General features: G+C 38.4%; 1 protein-coding gene across 1 annotated transcript in view; it reads right to left on the reverse strand.

The window, feature by feature from the left end:
* Window positions 1-21,735, reverse strand: part of SNAP91 (synaptosome associated protein 91) — a 145,288-nt gene that overhangs the window by 23,193 nt on the left and 100,360 nt on the right. The window contains exons 15-22 of the mRNA XM_048845127.2: window positions 16,020-16,034; window positions 15,696-15,866; window positions 5,649-5,756; window positions 4,815-5,060; window positions 4,509-4,586; window positions 4,278-4,349; window positions 3,664-3,747; window positions 2,524-2,607 (exon numbers count right to left, since the gene is read on the reverse strand). Coding sequence (XP_048701084.1) covers window positions 2,524-2,607; window positions 3,664-3,747; window positions 4,278-4,349; window positions 4,509-4,586; window positions 4,815-5,060; window positions 5,649-5,756; window positions 15,696-15,866; window positions 16,020-16,034 — 858 coding nt within the window. The remainder of the gene's footprint in view (window positions 1-2,523; window positions 2,608-3,663; window positions 3,748-4,277; window positions 4,350-4,508; window positions 4,587-4,814; window positions 5,061-5,648; window positions 5,757-15,695; window positions 15,867-16,019; window positions 16,035-21,735) is intronic.

Raw genomic sequence — 21,735 nt, forward strand, 5'->3', positions numbered from 1 at the left:
TTCTAGACTAATCAAAATCACGGTGAGTTAGTGACTATTCTCTGGCTATTTAGAAATATATAAATAAGTTTCCTGAAACTAGAGAAAAGCTGGCTTGGAACTTTTTCCACCACTGATTTAGTGGCCTTTTTGGTTTGGTGTAGAACAGGTAGCTTGTGTTATCTGAGTCCAGTATACACCACCACATCAGGTTTGGTAGCATAAAAAGGTAATACTTTTAAGTTGGTTGTTGCCTAATGTAAGTCAATAAAAAGGGTACTGCTCACAAAGTTGGCACATGGAAAAGACCAATGAGGATAAGCTGAAGCTGCCTGAGTAAGAAGAAAGCCAAATACGTAGTGGTGGAAGGAGGAGGCCATAGTATATGAATATTTCTGGTTGATATGTATTTATTTTTTTACTGGAAGCAAAGCAAAAAAAAGTGTCATACTTGTACCCCAGAAGGAATAGTGTGTTACATGTACGCTTGGCAATGAAGCTTCAAGGAATCAGACTGACATGAGGTGGTCACCTTAAACTTGAAAATCAGCATGACATCCCCAGTTTTGATTTGGTGCCATACTCAGCACAATTCAGGTTTTTACAATCCCTTCTGATATGAACGAAGAGTGACAAACACTTTGAACGCTGAGGGTGTTATGCTGCTCTTTGAGATGCCTCCCTTTGATGAAGGGGCACAAAGGCAGATACAAGTTAAGTGGACAGGTTATTTAAAACAAAGTAATACTCAGAAGTTGTTGCCTCTTCTATCTGGCTCAAACAAGGATATGGACATACGTGACAAAAATCACAAATAGTGTCCTCTATCCCAGTTCCTCTTACTGCGGGATACTATGAGTTTACTTTCCACTGATCAATTAAATCAGAAGAAAACAACTTTTCATCCTACTTTTCATGGAACTTCTAAAACTAAAATTATGCACTGAAATTGCAGCCATTACTTAGAGGTTATCTTAATTTATGGTCTATAATCTGCAGCACAAGAAGTACTGTAGGACCACTTTGATCAGTAACCCAAAACTGTACAATTTTAAGGTATTTTAATATAATTTAAGTAGAGATGCCTTTGCAGTAACAGATTTAAATTCAAATGAGTTTATATTGTTTGATTTAACAGAAGCTTAGCAGTACCACATAATAGTTGTGAGGTTCTGAGAACCTCACTAAATCTTCAGTTTATAGTAACTTTGAGAGCTGCTCATTTAGATGTTTTCATTGTTTAAGATATTTGTATCATATTTGACCTTATCCTGATGATGCATGGTTTAGGATTCTTTTTTCTCAATGCAGAGTTCTGTCCAAAAACTTTAAGTCTAGTACAGTACTGAACATATTTAGTCCAACAGATCATTCTCCAAAAACTGCTAACAGCAGTTATCCTCTGCTTCTCAGTTAGCCAAAATGCAAAATGGGGTAAGTGATGCTTGCAAGAATTAGTTAACATATCTTCAGAGTTTTAAAAATAACATTATCTGAATATTGTCAGAAATTAAACAAACTACAAATGGTGATACTTTCATTTGTTAAATAAAGCTTGTACAGCTGCGAAGATACAGGACAAATGTCTAGCACGGAGAGGTTAGTTTAACAACACTGACACAAGCAGTTACAAACTACAGTTACCAAAAACTTAACTAGCCTAGAGCAAGTTTACTTCTTTAAATCAACTCGTTTCCTAGAACTGAAGTTATCCTGTTTACTTACATAGCAACACAAATATGCATGGGACCATACAATAGACATAATACCTATTTCCTGCCCTGAAGTAAAATCTAAAGGAAGAACAAACAGGAGGAGATAAGGAGAAATAAGGAGAGTAAGTAGAGTTAGGAAAAGGGAAGAATAAGAGGATGAGAACAATATGATCATGCAGTCACTTAGGAGGAGATGTGTCATGAAAGTAGTAAAATTTGTTATACACAGCTTTATTGAAGCGATGGTACTTAAGAATGTTTAATACTATCAAATCTTTGCTGCTGTCCAACAACATTTAGACCAGGGGTGGCCAACCTGTGGCTCTTCAGAAGTTAATATGCGGCTCCTTGTATAGGCACAGACTCTGGGGCTGGAGCTACAGGCACCAACTTTCAAATGTGCCGGGTGGGAGGGGGTGCTCACTGCTCAACCCCTGGCTCTGCCATAGGCTCTGCCCCCACTTCACCCTTCCCCTAAGCCTGCCATACCCTCCCTCCACCCCCTCCCTCCCCAGAGCCTCCTGCACAGCATGAAACAGCTGATCAGGAGGTGCAGGCAGGAGGGGGAGGCGCAGATCAGCGGAGCTGCTGATGGGCAGGAGGTGCTGGGAGTGGGTGGAAGCTGACATATTACTGTGCCTCTCTGGCAATGTACATTGGTAAATTCTGGCTCCTTCTCAGGTTTAGGTTGGCCACCCCTGATTTAGAGAGTTTACTCCACTGCAAAATGAAGGTTCATTTTGAAATAAAATAGGCGTGTGACTAAACAAATCCAAAAAACAACCTTCCACAAGAAAGTATACATTTTATTTAAATTTATATTTATTACCAGCCAGTAAGTCTGCAGAAGCTGAGGAACTAGAAGCTGCCTGGGTTGCAGGTTGGGGTTCAGAAGCACTACTTCCAAAAGCATCTATAGGGTAAATTCCACAATGCAGCAAGAAAGGCAAAATAAGTTTAACATAAATACTCTGAGTCATCATTGCTATGTAAAGAATGCATGAATAGCAGTAGTATGACAGCTTCATTCACCAGGTAGAATGATGACCAAACATGTTTGGGAACCTCAGACAGAATTGCAGAAAAAGTGGTTTTGATAGCATATAGTGAAGGTGGAGAAATAAGGCAATGAGCCAACATTTTTAAAAAATGATATTTTCACATGAGAAATACAAGTGACTTTTTTGGGCCAATACTTCACCTGTGAGGCTTGTAAAACTAGCGGCCTTTTCCAATAGGAGACCCCAACTATATTTACAGTATGTTATTTTCGTCTTGAGTTAAGCCATTTACACAGATCCACATTATGGATTAAATAAAAGGCAACGATAACTCCAGCTAGAAGTACAGAGCTGAAAGTACTCTAACAACCTACAAGCCTGTCATTTTAGTTGACTGTTTCATTGAAGTTTAGAAATAGCTTCATAATACATGAAACAGAAATTCTGTGGTGTTTGCCTATACAGATGAAGTCTTAAAAAAAGCTAAGAGTTGGCTATGCCTATCCTAACTTCCACCATTTCAGATCAATTCAGTCTAATTGAGTAGAATTCACATTTACCAATTTGTTTTAGTTTATATACCAACTCCAGCTGCTTACAGAAGTTGAGCTGCTCAGAGAAACATCAACAGAAGATTAAAAGATATACAGCTTCGTACAATGAACTTTGAGTGAAAACGCAAATACATGATCAAGGAAGATAACCCATGCACTGAATACAGATGATAGAACAGTAAATACAATGAGGACTGATGATGGAATAGAAGTGTTGCAAATGTTTATTTGCAGTTTATGTTTTATTGAATTTTCGTTTAAGACTACTTCGATACATACAAAGCTGTTCAGCTGCAACACTGCATGAGCTAAATTGTGAAAAGAAGAAACTGCAACCACCAACATGAAAACAGTGTAAATGTATTTGAAATAAGTGACTTAATTTGCAAGTGGTGAGGAAGGAGAAATACCCACCACCAAATAGGTCAATCACACCTGAAGAATCCACTTTTGCTGGAGAGGCAGCAGGTAGAGGAGATGGTGCTGCAAATGCATCCACTGCAGTAGGCATATGACAGATAATATTTAGTATCAGCAAGTTAATAGCAATGATAACTAAATATTTTGAAATCCACACTCAGACTCCACCAGTTAGCACCATAGGACTTGTACATTAGTTCAGATACCAATCTACAACACTGCAATCAGAAAGTATGTGAAGTTTTGCATATATGTTAGCTGTCTTCATCATAAAAACTTTGTTGTGCACAGGGTAGCACTTATTTTCTGAAAAATTAAGGCTATACATACAGGTTATCTACTACTAGTATAGATAACTTCAGTGGAGCTGGCAAACTGAATGTTAGCTGACAAAATCTGAAGTTTTATTTTTGAGACATATTTGACTATTGTGACCATTAGAAAATATTCTTCACGAATAACATGCATCACAATTTATCATTGAAACATTTGAGGTATTATAGATAGGGATTTGAAAGGGGATTCTCAAATTAAGCATAACATCAATCATTTATTTTTACTTGGGAAAAGACTGAAAATCTGTAGTGTCCTGTGAAACAAGCACTCACCCGATAAGAGATCAGCAGTGAGAGAACTCTCGGGCACAGGAGAAGTTCCATGTGGTGGAGATGAAAAAGCATCTTCCAGAAGTAAAAAGAAAAACCAAGAAGAAGTAAGTACTGTGTTTAAATCAAAGTCAGCTTATGCCGTAACAGTGTCAAATGAGACAACATTTAAGGGAAAAAACAAAACAAAAACAAAAAAAACTACATTGTGGGAAAGGATCTGTTTATCTTTACCTGTACCAAACAGGTCAATGCTAGGAGTAGCATCTGGTTTAGGCGCTGCAGGAGCATCAGGAGCAGACTCAAATAAATCTAAGACCAAGAATATACACGTCTAACTCATTTTGGAAGACAGGACTGAAAGCAGTAACTTTTCAGTTTTGCACATCGTATTTGGAGAATTTTAAAAGACCGGCTCTTTGTCTGTAAAGAGCCTTCTAATATACAGTATACATGCAGTAGTGATCGTGTATGCGGTACATTTATTTGACAAACCAGAGTTCAATCCACCAGAATCAAAGACTTAAAAACAACAGTTACCACCAAAGATATCTAGAGCAGGAGGAGCGGAAGTGGTGGTGGTGGTGGTGGCAGGTGTGGTGGTGGCGGCAGTGGTAGGTGCTGTAGCAGTAGTAGCAGTGGCAGCAGGAGAAGGAGTAGTTGCGGGAGCTGGAGTAGCTGCACTAGTAGGGGTAACTACAGGAACACTGGTCTCAGTTGGCTTCATAGCAAAGAGGTCCAGCTCGGGAGCAGCCTCTGCACTACCTTCAGATGGGGCAAAGGGGTCTTGTAAAAAGGAAAGCGGAGAATATATATATAGGATCAGTAAGGGAGGAAATTAGCAAAAATAAAGCATAACTATGGGTAACATACATACACAGTAGATACACACAATGACGAGGCTCACTGTAACACCTATCCTACTGATCTGGGCAAGCTATTCAGCAGGTTTTTTCTAAAATAAAGTATTTTTATAAAGGTGGAAAATTTGGGGAATTGAATGCTACACGTTTTTTTGGAAAGGTTGGTTTGGCACAATTGGAATGCAGCAGATGAAGATAACTGAAGAAAAAAGCTCAGGCTCCAAAACATTAACAGGATATTAAACTTGTTGCTGCTTACAACACTCAGCATTGTCAAAATTATTCAGTAGTGCTACTGAATAAATGTACGGAGAAAGGATATTGGCTTTGACAGAAGACACATGCAGTTATGTGAAGAATGCTCTTCTGTCTCAAAGTTCTATGTTTTTGATCAACTACAATGAATACTATGTACTCAGAAGAAAAAGACTGATAATTAAAAAAAAAACAACCCACACTGCCATGTAGTTTAATACTACAACACACACGAGACTAATGACATAAAACCCACCATTTCCTGAACATGCATCAAGAGCCGCTGCTACAGGGGTTGGGGTAGCTGGTGCTGCTGCCCCTTCAGGTGCTGCAGGGGCTTCTCCAGGAGAAGCTGCAAAGGCATCTTGAGTGCAGTTTTTTAAAACAGAAATTAAAAGGATAAAGAGAGAAGAAAGATATAGTAAAAGAACCAAGTTAAATTGCATAGGAAGATTTCCCTTATACAACATGAATTTTTATTAGTATTTTTACTGACGTCAGATAAATCATGCATTATAAATTCTCAATCTCCGCCCACCCCACCACACTCAACGTATTTATTTTAGATGGGACTACATATTAATACTTTGAGGTGGTAGGCAAGAGGCATATTAAGATGTTAAAGGCAACAGGATTCTCATTGTATAAGGGTTCTGAGCAGCATGTTTATGTAACATGAGAAGTTAACGAAAGCATGTAAAAAGTTTGGCGGTAAACTGATGCCAATTAAGTTATTAAAGGTTTCAGAGGAACAGCCGTGTTAGTCTGTATTCGCAAAAAGAAAAGGAGTACTTGTGGCACCTTAGAGACTAACCAATTTATCTGAGCATAAGCTTTCGTGAGCTACAGCTAGCTCACGAAAGCTTATGCTCAGATAAATTGGTTAGTCTCTAAGGTGCCACAAGTACTCCTTTTCTTTTTAAGTTATTAAACTTTCATGTTCAGTCAAATTACCTCAATGTATGTCTGAATAATAATTTATCTAGCATGTGACTTTTAGCTCTTCAAAATATTCAGGAAACTAAAAGCTTGTGCTGTGAACTAGAATTCTCAATGATCCTTTATTGCACTATTGCCAGCATTTTAATTGACTAGAATTTGTGAAGCCCATTTATAGCGAAACCTCATTTGAGAGAGATCCACATAACTGTCAGGTATCCTGAGAAGTGGAATTTTAATTACCGATAGTAAAAACAACAGACCAGTGAATGGAAATTCAATCATTCTTTGCCATTAACCTTTAATAATTTAAAATATTTCGAATTCCTGAAAGGTGCAGCATTAAAAATTTAGCAGTTTTTAATTTTTTTTTGTAGTCCAGTCTTATAAAACATCCCAGGAACTGTAGTGTTTTACATGAGTACTGATATTCACTGGGCCCCCCAGATGGAAACACTCCTTTGCACTTTTCTATAACCCATCTATTTTTCTCTGTATATTGCATCTCAGTGGTCTAAATTCAGACTTTATCCATGTCTCCATTTGATAATGTAACTTTTAAAATGAGTCTTATAAGTTTGCATGTCAATCTTTATTAAATCAATAAGGCCCTCTAAAATAATTTGTTTGAATACATTAGCAGGTCTTGAGGATTTGTATGAGAGGATTCACTATAAAAAGGTTTCACAGAGCTTCAAAAAACAAATTAATCATCTTTCTAAAAAATCAAGAATTCTAAAAAAGATTATATGTTCACTCATCTTGTTTTTGACAGAGCAAGAAAGTTCATCTTAACGTATGGTGTAGTAAAAAGACAACTAACCAATGTCCCTAATTTGATGTCTGTGTTCCCTGGAGACTAAACATTTAAAAATTGACCCAAACATTAAATTTGGGTGATAGGTGAGCAACAGTTTTTTTCTTTTGCTTTTTCAAACAAGTGCTAACATTATAGCATTTCAAGCTTTGAAACCATTATAGTAATACATTCCCAGCATTATACAACTGGGCAAGTTAGGCACATAACGTTAAGTGTTACTACCACTTGTAGTGTTTACCATCATGGAGTAGTCCTAAAGCTACAATTCACGGGGACTACTCACATAAGCAAGCTCAGTGCACAAGAGCATTTGCATGATCAGGTCCTAAAGTGTGGTGCATAAAATGCTTTCAATAGCTTAATAAGTTCTAAATGTCCAATGTTGCTCAGGAGATAAAAAGGAATGAGGAAAAAATAGCTAACTGCAAACTTCCTGTTAGAAAGCAATGCTGCAGCTGCATTGCCAAGCCAGCATTAGAGAGCTTTACATGCTGTAACAAGTTTCAATTTGAATGAAAATGCCCATTTTAAAAACAAATTTTGTGCCAACTACTCTAAAAATGCTCAAGACAACATGCATCTGAACTTCAGCAAAACCAGATAAAAGCTGATATTTTAATTATATCAGACCAAATAAAAAAATGAGAACTAAGAGCAACAGGAAAAAGAGCCTGTCAATAAACAGTTTCTCATTATTGCATTAGAGATTTAAATGTATTTAATTTACAAGAATTCACAATGGCAAAACTGAATGGCAGTTGTTCAAACAGTAAAATGTATAATCAGTCAAAAATTCTCTACATTATTGCAGAAATACTACACACTGGCACATGATTTAGAAGAATGGAGAAATCTGATCAGTCTAAAAGAATTGGACTGAAATTTTTTGAATTTGGGTACTTCCAACTATAATTGCTTTTGAAGGTCTGTATGCGAGTGACTTTTTGCCTACATCACCAGCTTCCGAATCAGTGGAGAGTTTCATCTGGAATACAATCTAGTATTACTCCTGGAAAAATAAACACTTCCAATGCACAATACAAAGTAGACTGATTCTGTGGTATACTTTCAGTAAATACTGTTTTTAGATAACTTTTTTTCTGATAATATAGTGTACAGTATTACATTAAGAAAATAAAAAAAACATTGGGGGATTGCAAGAAAGTCTATCAGGATTACTTGAAAGAATAATTAGTTATGTGCTGAGACCACGTAAGCAAGAGCACAAAAGCTTATTCCTATTAAGATGTAAAACACCATCTCTCGAAATGTAACAGCTAAAGAACTCCAGCAGGGATAAACCCCTCATAAATACTCATAAAAGGGGAGTGGCTGGCTCTGACTATGGCAAATAATTTTTTTCAGTTCTGGTTTCATACGTAGCTGGAACCTACAATGTGTTTTCAATTTATAAACAGAGCTCTAGCTAGCTATACTATGATTTTTATAACTTTCTAAAGTGTTCAGACTATCTACTATACAAAGACTTACAATAGTGAACTAACATTATAATGGCTCTACAATCCTGACAATTATCAGAATAAGCCACAAAGGACGCCCTTAAAAGCTTGTTTCAGAGTAGCAGCCGTGTTAGTCTGTATCCACAAAAAGAAAAGGAGTACTTGTGGCACCTTAGAGACTGACAAATTTATTTGAGCATAAGCTTTCGTGAGCTACAGCTCACTTCATTGGATGCATAGAATGGAATATGTAAGATCTTACTATAAGATCCCTCGAATTAGGTCTGGAATGAGAAAAATAACTGCATTACTTAAAAGGAAACACTAAATCCGTATGAAACATACATTGTTGAAACCCTTAAATTAACGGTACATAATTTGGGACTATTGAGATACTAAAAGTATCTACATAAATATATTTAAGTTATATGTGCACATTGCTTTAGGAAAAAAATTCTTTGTTTTCAATACAACACATCTTTCTTCTGTTGAGTTCTGCAGAAAGACAATTATGCTTCCGTACTTATAGACCACTGAAACTATAGACCATTGAAAAATGTTTGGTCTACAAATTTATAATTCCAGACTGTGCATGCCATGTTATGTGGCCATAGGATCCATAGTTAACAAAAATATTTCACACACTTACTAAGACATGCTGGATACGGTTCCCAACCCTCCTGGACTGGCTGGAAGTCTACAGGAATCGATCTCCCGGTGGCCACTGAAAGCAATCCAGGAGATTTTAATAGCTACTAAAAGTCCGGTTGGCAGCAAACGGGGCTAAGGCAGGCTCCCTACCTGCTCTGGCTCCATGTGGCTCCCAGAAGTGACTGGCATGTCTGGTCTTAGGCACGGGGCGGTCAGGGGGTCTCTACATACTGCCCCCGCCTCATACACCAACTCCGCAACTCTCATTGACTGGGAACCACCGCCAGTGGGAGCTGTGGGGGTGGTGCCTGCATGCAGGGGCATCAGGCTGAGCCACCTAGCTGCCCCGAGCCTAGGAGCTGAACATGCTGGTTGCTTGTGGGAGCTGCCCAAGGTGAGCATCGCCCAGTCAGGCCCCACACCCCAACCTCCTGCCCCTCACCCCCTCCCAGAGCCCACACCCCAAACCCCCTCCCAGAACCCACATGCCAAACTCCTGCCCGGAGCCCCCTCCCTCACGCCGAACTCCTTGGCCCAACCCCCCCACCCCAGCCCAGAGCTCATGATACGAACTGTTGACAAGTGAATCATAATGAATCTTTATAACTGGAACAGTCCGTAAGAAGGATATATTCAACAATATTATCTCAGAAGATTCTTGGTAAGTTTATCTTCTGTTATATTAGAGAACGGGGGATAAAAATTATATGACTTTCCCCAATTAAAAAAACTAAAACAGACCTAAAAGTAGCAATTCTTCAACAAAAATCTTCAAAAAAACAGACTCCAATGAGAAACTGCAGAACTGGAATTAATTTGCAAACTGGACAGCATCAAATTAGGCTTGAATAAAGACTGGGAGTGGATGGATCATTACACAAACTAAACTATTTCCCCATGCTAATTTTTCCCCGTACTGTTACTCACACCTTGTCAACTGTAGTGATAATTAGGATGGCCCATTTGAAACAGAAGGTTTTTTTCTCCTGCTGATAGTAGCCCACCTTAATTGATTTGTCTCATTAGAGTTGGTACGGCAACCCCCATCTTTTCATGTTTTCTGTATATACATATCTTCCTACTGTATTTTCCACTCCATGCATCTGATGACGTGGGTTTTAGCCCACGAAAGCTTATGCCCAAATAAATTTGTTAGTCTTTAAGGTGCCACAAGTACTCCTCGTTCTTTTTGCAAAAACGACCAGTTATTCATGCATTTTTAAAAGCAATAGCCTTAGTGAAGCAACCTTGCTTCAAGTTTCTTGTCCCTTAACCAGCCCTATAGCCATTATATTTTGGAGGAAACCTGTTCACTTGAATTAAAGACTCCAACAAAATACCAAGAGATGGAATATATTTCAAGACCTTTCCCTTTCCTCCACACTCAGTTTCTCCACCAGTTTTCTTAATAAATTTGACACATTCTATTGCAATACATTTGGCCAGCTATTACTCAAAGTATAGATCTCAGATTCTCTGGAAAACAAGGTAAGAAATTGTTAACCTTTAGCCTAGTTAATAAGCTACCTCCCAAACAAGTTATTGTGGTATCTAATTGATTCCAGAAGCCTAACTTCTTTTTAGAACAAGGCAATAGACAAAATACATTGATCAATCCCGACCTTAGATAAACACAATGGAGAACTACTTTGTGTTTTTGAATAATAAACTGATCAGGTAGCACCTCAAATGAAGCCTAAGTATAGTTTTGAATCTCTTCAGTGAAAATTTATCAGTACCCATAAAGCTAAACTCCTGATCTGTAGATTAGTAAATTCAGTACACTTCCATAGGTGTTATTTTTTTTAAAAAAGAGTATTAGTAAAATATTAATTCTTGTATAAATGCCCCTTTGCGTTTCCTCCTATGCTCAAGCAACAGAGCCTCTGCCACCGCTTCCACCCCTTTCTTCTTTCTACCTTCACAGCCGTTATTTCTGCTTTAGACTATTCATCTGGCTTCTTCCCCATCTCACATCCAACATCAGAGAGAGTAGCTAAGAACTGGTGAACTACAAGAAGTTAAAGTGACTCCACAAAGTTAACATCTTCACTCTCCAGCAGACACACAGGTCAACAAATAATTTCTTAACAAGATAAGCACTAATGTGGTCAGCACCATTCAAAACACATTTATCACCCCTCCCCTGAAGAATTTTAAAAGATCTAAAATCTGCTAATGTGAAGTGAAAACAAAGGGGACAAAAAAATTGAAGGACAGAAGAAAATAAAGAGCTGGAAGTGTTGGCCTAAGGAACTGGTGAGGGGAAACAGATTTCTACTATAGATCACTGGGCTGTGTTTGACCCAGATCAGTAGTAATCAAAAGTTACTAACTAATAGTCATTTGGTGGCCTTTCGCAAAAAAGGTTTTAATCTGAGTCTGGTGCGTAGCAGATACATCTTTACATTACAAGAGTCATTTAAAACTTGTGTTTGTTGTGGGCAGCTTCAGGAGAAAGGCAAAGACCAATAGATCCTGGAGGAGAGTAAACCAGGCATTCGCAAACTTCACTGCTCCGTGACCCCTTTCTGACAACAAAAATTACTACAAGACCCCAGGACGGGGGCAGAGACCTAAGCCTGAGCCCATCCAAGCCCCACCACCACCACCACCACCACAGCAGCCCACTGCTCCAGGCTGGGGGGCCAAAGCCGAAGCCTAAGAGCTTCAGCCCCAGGCAGGGGGCCTGTAACCTTAGCCTCCCCCCGCCCAGGACTGAAGCTCTCTGCCTTGGGCTTTGGCCCTTGGCCCCAGCAAGTCCAAGCTAGCTCTGGCGACCCCATTAAAATGGGGTCCCGACCCACAGTTTGAGAAACACTGGACTAAACTATCCTGAGGTCTTCAATAGCTCATAGGTTAGAGGTTTGTTACAGGAGTGGGTGGGTGAGATTCTGTGGCCTGCATTGTGCAGGAGGTCAGACTAGATGATCATAATGGTCCCTTCTGACCTTAAAGTCTATGATTCCATGACTCATCCCTAGGTCTAGTGGTCCACCATGTCAAAGCACATTAGTAGGCAGGTTTAATGAAATCTGCAATGCTGCTGCCTATATGGCATCTGATCTATGGATGCTTAGAATATTGCAGACTTATGTCAATTCAGTGACTCATGAAGGATACCTTTTCCATGAACATTCAAAACTTTCAGAATCAGAAAGCTAGAGAAAAGGTGTGAGTTAGATATACTTCCTAAGAGAGAAATGGTTTAAGATTTCTGTGATTTTTCTTCTTCAGGAAGAAATGGTTTAAGATTTTTGCTACTTCTTTCTGAAGAAAAAAATGGCTATTCACCTAGGATCTGAGCAGATTGGTATTTCAAAATTATCTATTTTTTCTTCATAATATTCTCTCCAAATGACAAGATCCAGATAACAGGGGTCTAGAACCTTTACTTGTTCACCCATGGAAAGTAGGTACTGATGCTTACAGATAACCGCAGATATAACCTCTCTCAAAATGCTTGAGACCCAAATATCATTGAAGTGATAGAAGAAAGGTTTCTTGACATGCTCCACCATATAGCTTAGGATGCTAATTATTTTTATACCACCCAAAAGTGTGCTAAACGTTTTAACAAACTCCCTGACACAGGTTATAAACATGGCCTATGGAGACAAAAAGGTAGTCCCCAGCCATCTTCTCCTTGTAACTTCAGGGTGCAGATGAAACTGATAAACTGCATTTAGTTGTGGAACTATAAAGAAAGTCACATTTGCAGCTTCCTTGCTGAAGGAATAAAATTATAAGCAAATGTTATAGGTAAAACATTTAACTTTAATAACTATTCTTCTGCAGTATATGCAGTTGTACATTTATAATTTTACTATTTTAGAGCTCACATTTCAATTTCTCATATATTTTAAAATATTTAAAGCAATATGTATGTTTATGTGCTATACATAATTTATACACATTTGTATAAACTGTGTTCAATGAGGAGTAGCCCTCAGACTCTTGGAAATTACAGTGGGACCCTTTGAGTCATAAGGTTGAGGCAGGTAATGTAGTCCTAGATTTCTCTGCCACAGATAGTAACCACAAGAGCTTCAGAAAGTAATCTACTATAAGAGAAAAAGTACTTCATGGATGTTCATCCTCACTTAGTATAGAATACTCCGCTTCTTCTCATTAGGAGCTGAATAGCACTTCAGCAGTAGCTTGCTGGAATTGCTGAAGTCTGAAGTGTAGAGATATGGCCTGACTGCTTATGGGCTGCATATTTTTTCTGCAGTTAAAATGGTAGCTGCAGATAACCAAATGTATTTATCTAGGTACGGGCAGTCTGATGAAGGGTCATTCCATTTTACATGTGCTCACCTGAACAAGAAACCCTATTTCATGGGTTGTATGGACAGAAGAGATTTGGGAACTTCCAGGGCTTCTGCAATTTTAAATCATGGGAAAGATGTCTTGGGTAAAAATTCTGTTCAAGATATGTAATCTTTTTACCTTTGCTGTTCATACAAGGATAAAATAGGTTTAAGCACATGTGTGGATCCTGCGTAATCTGGAAAAGCTGGGGTAAGAAAATCCCCAATCCTTTGAGCTTTAGTGGTATAGGAATCAGAAGAAAAGATACAGAGTCCAGCATGCAAAATACCATATGGCAAAAGTACACAATTTTAACTGGACTTGGAAGTTTGAAATGAAACATTTTGGTAGCAAATAGAGGATGCCTCCAGGACTTGTTTGTGTAACTGGGAATCTGAGGAGGATGGGACGGTTGTGGTGAGGAGAAGACAAACCAGAAAGAAATAGGAAAAGATCAGATTATGTTAAAGCCTGTAAAATTTGAACCCTATCTACGCTCTTACAAATCACCATCACCATCGCTTACCAAAGGAGGCATGACTATTGATAGCTTTAGTCAACCAAGAAAGCTTCAAGGGCACAGAAGATGGACACATTACCAGAAAGTCCTAATGCAAAATAAACATTCATCAATAGCAATTCATTTCCTTGGGGCACAGATTTCACAGGACCTTTCTTTAGAGTTTATAAAGAAAAAAGGTGATTAGATTCTGCAGAAGGGATGTCAAAGAACCCAAACCAACAAGCACGTAGAGGCGGAAGCCAGAGCTCAGTGAATTTTTGGCAAATAGTTTATTCACTGAAAAATGCCGTTTTGGGTTGACCAAAACTATTTGCCAATTCACATCACAATTGCCAAAATAGTTTTGACCAAACCAAAAGAGATTGAGTTAATTTTAAATTAACTCAACAAAACTGGTTCAATTTCAGTCATTTTGACAAGAGCGAAGACTAGGAGGACTAGATTCATAAAATGGGAGGAGGTGGTGGTGTGTCTCTTATAGATTTTTATCTCACTGGTTATGGCACTTAGCTGGGATGTGGGAGACCTGGGTTCAAATCCTCCCTCCACATCAGATGGAGAGAAGGGATTTGGACTCTGGTCTCCCAGTTGCAGGGAAATGCACTAGCCAGTGGCCTGAATATAATAGAAGTATTCTGAGCTGGGTCTCCTAAATCTCTCGTTTTGAAGCTGTTCCACTCTATATAATCAGTCACTGGAGCAGGGACTTGAAATTGGGTCTCCCACAGCCTAAGTTAGTGCACTAGACACCTGGGTACGGAGGTATTCTCACTCTTCCCTTGGCCCAGCAAAAGGCAGAGAAAGGGCCCAGTTTTACCTAAAGGTCTAGCAGTAGATATGTAATTTGCCATTTTAATCTCTTTAGGTAGGATCCCCTTTTGGTTCAGCTATGCAGCAACTCAAAATGGAGGAAAAAGGCACCAATTATGCCAGTCAGTGACAATTTTGTTTTCAAAACACTTTTTAGGGTTTACTTTCAACAAAAAGCTTCAACAAAACCTTCTGAAATACAAGAAAATTTAAGAGGACTAGATTACTAGAATTTAAAGAAAGGGTCAAAGAATTGCACAACATGGGTCTCTGTGTGCCAATTAAGTACAATGACAAACAGCTGTAGAGCACTGGTAATTTTAGTGATATGAGCCTATGCATTTCAATAAAAAGTCCTCGGTTCACTCACAGTATAACAATGCAGATCCATGGATAAGAGTTTTTTAAAAAATCCTTCCAATATTTAATTTTTAACGTTAATTGTTAGTTCTAAAATTGGCTACTTAAGAGTTAAGCTTAGAACCCAGTTTTTAGCCAGTTGAAAATGTATCCAGTCTTATGTTCCCCCTCCACAGGGGATATACAAAAAGGAAACCCTGCACACAGAAAAGGGAAAGTCTTTCAGAATGTACAACAAAACCAAACCAAAAAACCCAGAAAACTTTAGTTAATTTGAAAGTTCCATTCAAATGTATCTAACCACTTGAATAATTTGGGCTTTCAGACACCACAGGATCAAGTTTTTGGTTAGACTATGAAAGTTGATGATTTCAAGATGGCTTACGCTTCTTGTATAAACGGCAGCATTAGAGTAACGAAACTAACCTCCAAAGAGATCCACTTCAGCAGCGACAGCGGCAATGGCTGCTGTAGTTGTACCAGGTGCTGCGGCAGTTGCGATTTCAGTAGTTGCAGCAGTAGTTGGGCTAGGCTCTGGAGCAAATGGATCTGAAACCTGTGGCTCAGAAGTAACACTGGAAAGCGCTGCCAGATTGTCTAGATGCAACCATACACGAAGACCAAATGGAAATCGTGAGCGGAAGAGCGGGAAAAAAAAAAAATCACTGGACTCCAAGAAGTAAAGACAGCTGTTAAAATTATATTAACAATTCTCTGTTTAAAGAAGCTTAGAAAATAAGTGTTACTCACCCTCTCCCAAGAGATCTGTAACATTGTCCATTACATGATAGCAATATAAAGAAATCGGAGAGTTAGCAAAACTGCCAGAGTGAACATGTACATTAGCCACACACGATAAACAATTTCTGAACAATTCAATCACTAGTATGCCACCCTACCCAGACATGCCATAGATAACTTGAATTGAGCTTATATAGGACAGTCTAGTTTTAGGAACTTTGAAAGGTCAAAGCAGAGACTTAAGTGAATAGCCTGATGTGAACTGAATCCATTTCTTTAACAGCTTTATTCAACTATTCACCCATTGGCGCATGGGATTTTGATTCACTAGTCAAATTCATTCATTACATGGTTGCTATTCAATACACTACCAACGCTAAGTCTGAATGGACTGCTGATTAATAGTTTTTTGTTTCAGCTAACTGAAATGTTTTCTTTCCATGTAAGAAAAGTACTTCGAGTCACATCAGTTATTAAAAATCCACGACTATACTGCCATTGAAGGAGCTGAACAAGAAAAAAAACTTTCGTAAGTATTTTGTTGCCACAGATTATATTAGTCTCCCTATTTCCCATATTGCTGTCGTTGATCTCAAGACTACTGTATTTAAGAGATTATTTTTGCAATGGATGCGCCAAAGTGCTTGCCTTTAACCTATACATTTACAGCTATATATGTTAATGGAATTATCTGGGATAATGGGCCACTCTAAGGTTTGTCAGCGATACCTTACCTTTGGATAACTATTCTCCCCCCCAGCTTAGATTTGCGTAACTACTGATGGCCTACTAAAAATGAAACCTCAATTTAAGAGTTAAGGACTATTTGACTGTAATACAGTTCTAAAAACTGGCACACAGAGCACTCCATTATAATCTGCCCCTTTCCTCAAAGCCTGCTATGACATATGATCTCTGAGGATGATTCAAATCAGTCCCTCATCCAGAAATATAATGCGCACACACACACACGACATTGGACTGGCTGGTTAGTGTTTGGATTCAAGACTAGAGTTCATGTTAAAGGAAGTTAGTCATCCAAAATGAGTCATTTTAAAAAACTCCACACTGCAAGACGGAAAATGATGCAACAAACTATCATCAACAGCCAATTGGAGTCTTTAAATATAAACTTATTTTGTCATTTCAACTTGTCGGTTTTGGCTGGAAATTGAACTTCTCTGTGGAAATCTAACTAAATAGCAAATGGTCTTTTCTTACCAGAATTAAATAACTATGTTCAAATTCTAAATTTTACATCAGAGTAAACATTGTGGAGATAGGACAATGTACAAAATGAGGAAGCAAAATGAGAAGTTTTTTTATATTCATGTTTCACCCCAAATTTCTACAAAAAGGCACACATTCAGAGGTGCTATAACAATTTATATAGTGGGGATGCTGACAGCCATTGAACCAAACTGTAAATCCTGTGTATTATGGAAACCACTTCAAGTCAGGGGGTGCGGAAAGGCCCCAAGCACCCCTACTTCCAGCACCTATGCACAAACTAGAGCAGAATTACAGTGACAAGATTAGATAATTCAAAAACATTCTATATCAATTGCTTCAGGATACCACTCACGCGTCCTATAGGATTTTTTTTGTCTTACACCTTCCATAAAAAAGTTCAAAATTGTGATTAATACACAGTACAAGTGGTTTGAAGTTCACTGTATCGTATTTGAAGACTTTTGCATTAGAAAAAAAATCCAGCTGCATTAGCAAGGAAGCAGAATCTCCCAGAGGCGTAAGTACTTTGGCAAAGCATGTCCTGATAGGATGTATAACCAGATAAGCCTCAAAACCAGACATGATTTTTAGGTTACTATTGACCACTGACCTGATCTTGGGGGGGTCTCTGGTTTTGGGTAAAATAAAGGAAGTTATTCAAGCTGTAACAGCAAGTAGAAGAACCAAAATATATGTACTAAAGTAGGTTTGGCTATAGGTCCTAAGCATTAAGTGTTAAGGGCTTAGAGTGTGGCCTAAAAGTTTGCAATATGTATCTTGTGATAGTTTAGCAATGCATCTTGTAATGAATAGGTAAACTGCAAATGGACAGTAGCATCTGAGGGGCTTTTTGCAATAAGAGAAAATGCGATCATTTCAATACATCAATGAGGTTAACCGTTGGAAATGTAATTATGGGGAACCGGAATAACACGTATGAACTAACAGAACCCTGAAACTGATTGCCTGGTACACCAAATATGAATAAGTGGGCTGGGATGTTATCAGATATGGTCCTGGACATATGTGGATGGAACAGAAAAAGGCATATAAAAGATTGTCAAATTCATCCTAATTGGGAACAAGAGAAGACCGAATAGTGGAAGCCTGAGTATGAACAAGCCTTTCTGTGGTGATCTCCACCCACCTTTTTTGTCTATCTTCGCTGTCACCAGTCTCCATAAGGTTGTAAATATGTCAACATTGGGGGGGGGGGAGGGGGCTTTATCTTGTACCAGCCTAAGGCTGTAAGTATGTATGATCCAGGGGGTGTTTTGTTATATGTGTATGTTTTCTTGTAGAATTATCCTTCTACTTGGATTTATTTGCATTTTAAGTCAAGTCTTCACATTTCCATGTGTGTGCTCTACTAATGTCAACCCAACAAAAATTTCTTGCGTAGCTGAGTAAAGAACCAGTTATTAGTGATTTGTGCAATTTGCACCTTAAACTTAATGGAGGCTACATAAGCAATTTTCTGTAATGACTCAAGAGTTAAATAGTAGAAGCAAAAGGCTACAGTATTACAGAAAGAGTGTGTATTTCTATTCAGAAGATGTTTTGCGATTTCCCTACATACAGGGGGGCAAAGTGTTGGTTAGAATGCACAACATGCAAGAGGGAGCAAAACAAGTTGTTACCAAGTGTTCAGAAAATTATTACATGTGATAACTGATAGCTGGAGTGAATAGCTCAGGGATGCAATAATGGGATGTAGAGACTTTCACTTTCAGATTAGTCAGCAAGAGCTTGATAAATTTAAGAATGGGATTACACAACATGGTTGCCTGCAATAGCAGGCAACTGAACGGAATGACCCATGAAGTCCTTTTTAGTTTTATGTCCCCAAGTGCCAGATTTTCAAAAGGCAATGGAGGTATTTGTTTTAGAAACGCCTGCTATTAAGTTAACATGAAGACTGTCATCCTCTTCTAGAGTGGTCAGACTTGGAGCACATTGAAAGAGTCAGATTAAAGTTTTTCATTGTTCCTGCCACAACTGTGGTTGCTGTAGGATTTAGAAGATTTGATTAAGATGAACTATCATGAAAAGGAGACTAAGACTTTACCCATATGATAAGCCTTCTAATAGGAAGCGAATGTCAATCCTTGCAGCATGTCTCAACAATACTGTTAAAAACCAGAGGTGGCTATGTGATTCAGTGATCTCCATCAAAAACTGGCATTTTTTAACAGCTACAGACAGTGAAATTAAAATACCAAAGTTCTTGTTTCACTCAAGATAGAAACCAAGTGTAGTAACTGTGGAAAACTTTCACTCTAAAATGGAGACCACTGTAGCTTCTAACATAGTGAAAACGTGCATCCACAGCTACACCCACGCCTTTTATGTATCTCCCTCCCCATCCACCACAGAGCCCTTAACGAGCCTGCCTCCTCTGTCATTTTATAAAATAACATTTGTGATTTACTAACAAAGTATTTCATAGCTATGGAAACAAAACACTAAATAAAGTTCCAAGAAGCCTTGGTTGGCTCTGAACTTCTTGCAGTCTTAACAGACTCTCCTCATTTGGCCCTACCAAATTCATGGTCCATTTTGGTGAATTTCTTGGTCATAGAATTTTAGAAATAATAAATTAATGATTTCAGCCATTTAAATCTGAAATTTCACAGTGTTGTAACTGTAAGGATCCTGACCCCAAAAGGATTGGGGGGGGGGGGAGGTCGCAAGATTATTGTGGGGGCGGTTGTGGTATTCCTACCCTTACTTCTGCACTGCTGCTGGCAGGGTGGACTCTGCCTTCAGAGCTGGGTGCCCAACCAACAGCCACCACTCTCCGGCCACCCAGCTCTGAAGGCAGTGCAGAACTAAGGGTGGCCATACTGCAATCCCCCCTAAAATAACCTTGCGACCCCACTGCAACTCCCTTTTGAGTCAAGAATCCCAATTTGAGAAACACTGGTCTCCCCTGTGACATCTGTATACTATAGGGTAAAAGCACACAAACACCAGATGTCACAGGGGGAGATCAGATTCCATGGTTCGGATGCATTTTTCATGGCCACGAATTTGGTAGGGCCCTACTCATCACTGCTGTTGTCCTCTTCACTGAAGTCAAGGCTTAAAATAGGGAAGGGTGGGGAAAGGTGCACAGCTCCTTCAGTTAAAAAAAGGCTCCCAGTCTTCTACCTAACTTGGATGAGCAGAATCTCCCACACCTCCTCCTCAACTCGTGCAGGGAGCACTCCCCCTCCTGTTTCGATCTAGTTTAAAATATAACGGACTAATGTAACTGGTATTTGCCAGTGACTTTTTTGGATTATTGCACATCAAGGCAGCTCTACTGTATCACAATACCACTGGGTACTTCTAGTTCTCAATTGACTATCAAAGTGCAGAACTGCAAAATAAGAGATTTCACGGGTTCAGAAAAACAGCTGTGAAAAAGGCTCTTATAACCTTTCACTACAAAGATGCAAGGAGTAAAAACCTTTATTTAACTTCAAGAAGACAGGAAGGAGTGACTATGTAGTTCCAACTCATCTTTATGATGATGCAAAATCCACTGGCTGTGACACTATTATTTAGAGAATGGTTTGGATTTCTTGTTTTAAAATCAACTCTCTTTACTAGTCTGCTCACAGCTTTAGTCTGAAGCACACTGAGCACAAGCTAATTTAGTGTATAGCACACATATGTAGTGTATGGGCCAATACAGTCATTAAAAATTCTTCCCTGATGAAAAGTTAGAGTAGAGGAACACTATAAATACATGTAGCATGACTAACAGTTATCGTCCCTTTGTATTATATAACCAATCTTTGTATCACACACTGTTGTAAAAAGACAGTGCATACTCTGTAGAAATAAAGTATTTACTGCAGAATTCCTATTACGAAGGCCAGAGGAATATTCACAGAACTACATGCATCATCGGGGAAAAATTCAAACATTTTGAAGGTTTTTTTTTTTTTTTAAACTTGAGATAGTCAAGAGGCATACTTCCTTCCATAAAGGATTTTACAATAGTAGCAGGAGGTATATTAAAAAACATCACTGCATACTTGGCTGAGCTTTGAAAGCTTCACTTGAGATACTGCTGTTGAAACACTCCCACCTTGCATTTGTCTATACTTACACATAACCAATTTGTTACCTCACAAATTTATAGATGATCATATTGTACGGAAGTCTCCTAATTTCCTAGCATGGTAGCCTACTAAAATGTTGTTAAAAAAAGTTTCAATTATTGTTTCATAAAGCAATTAAAAAGAAAACACTGCAACTATTTAAGAATGCAAGATTTAAAAATAATATTTTATTGCTTTTTATACTTACTGCCGTTACAGATATTTTTGTGGAACAGAGGAATGAAGCTGTGAAATTATCAAAAGGTGAGTATTAGGTCACAGTTTAAAATTAATCTACTTTAACATTTCATGATATTCTGATGTTGTAGGGAACCATAATTTTTCCTTGCAAATATTTTTCTAACATGTCCAAGGAAAATATTGTATCAAGAAACAAA

This window comes from Caretta caretta, chromosome 3, assembly GCF_965140235.1.
Source record: "Caretta caretta isolate rCarCar2 chromosome 3, rCarCar1.hap1, whole genome shotgun sequence".
Lineage (NCBI taxonomy): Eukaryota > Metazoa > Chordata > Testudines > Cheloniidae > Caretta > Caretta caretta.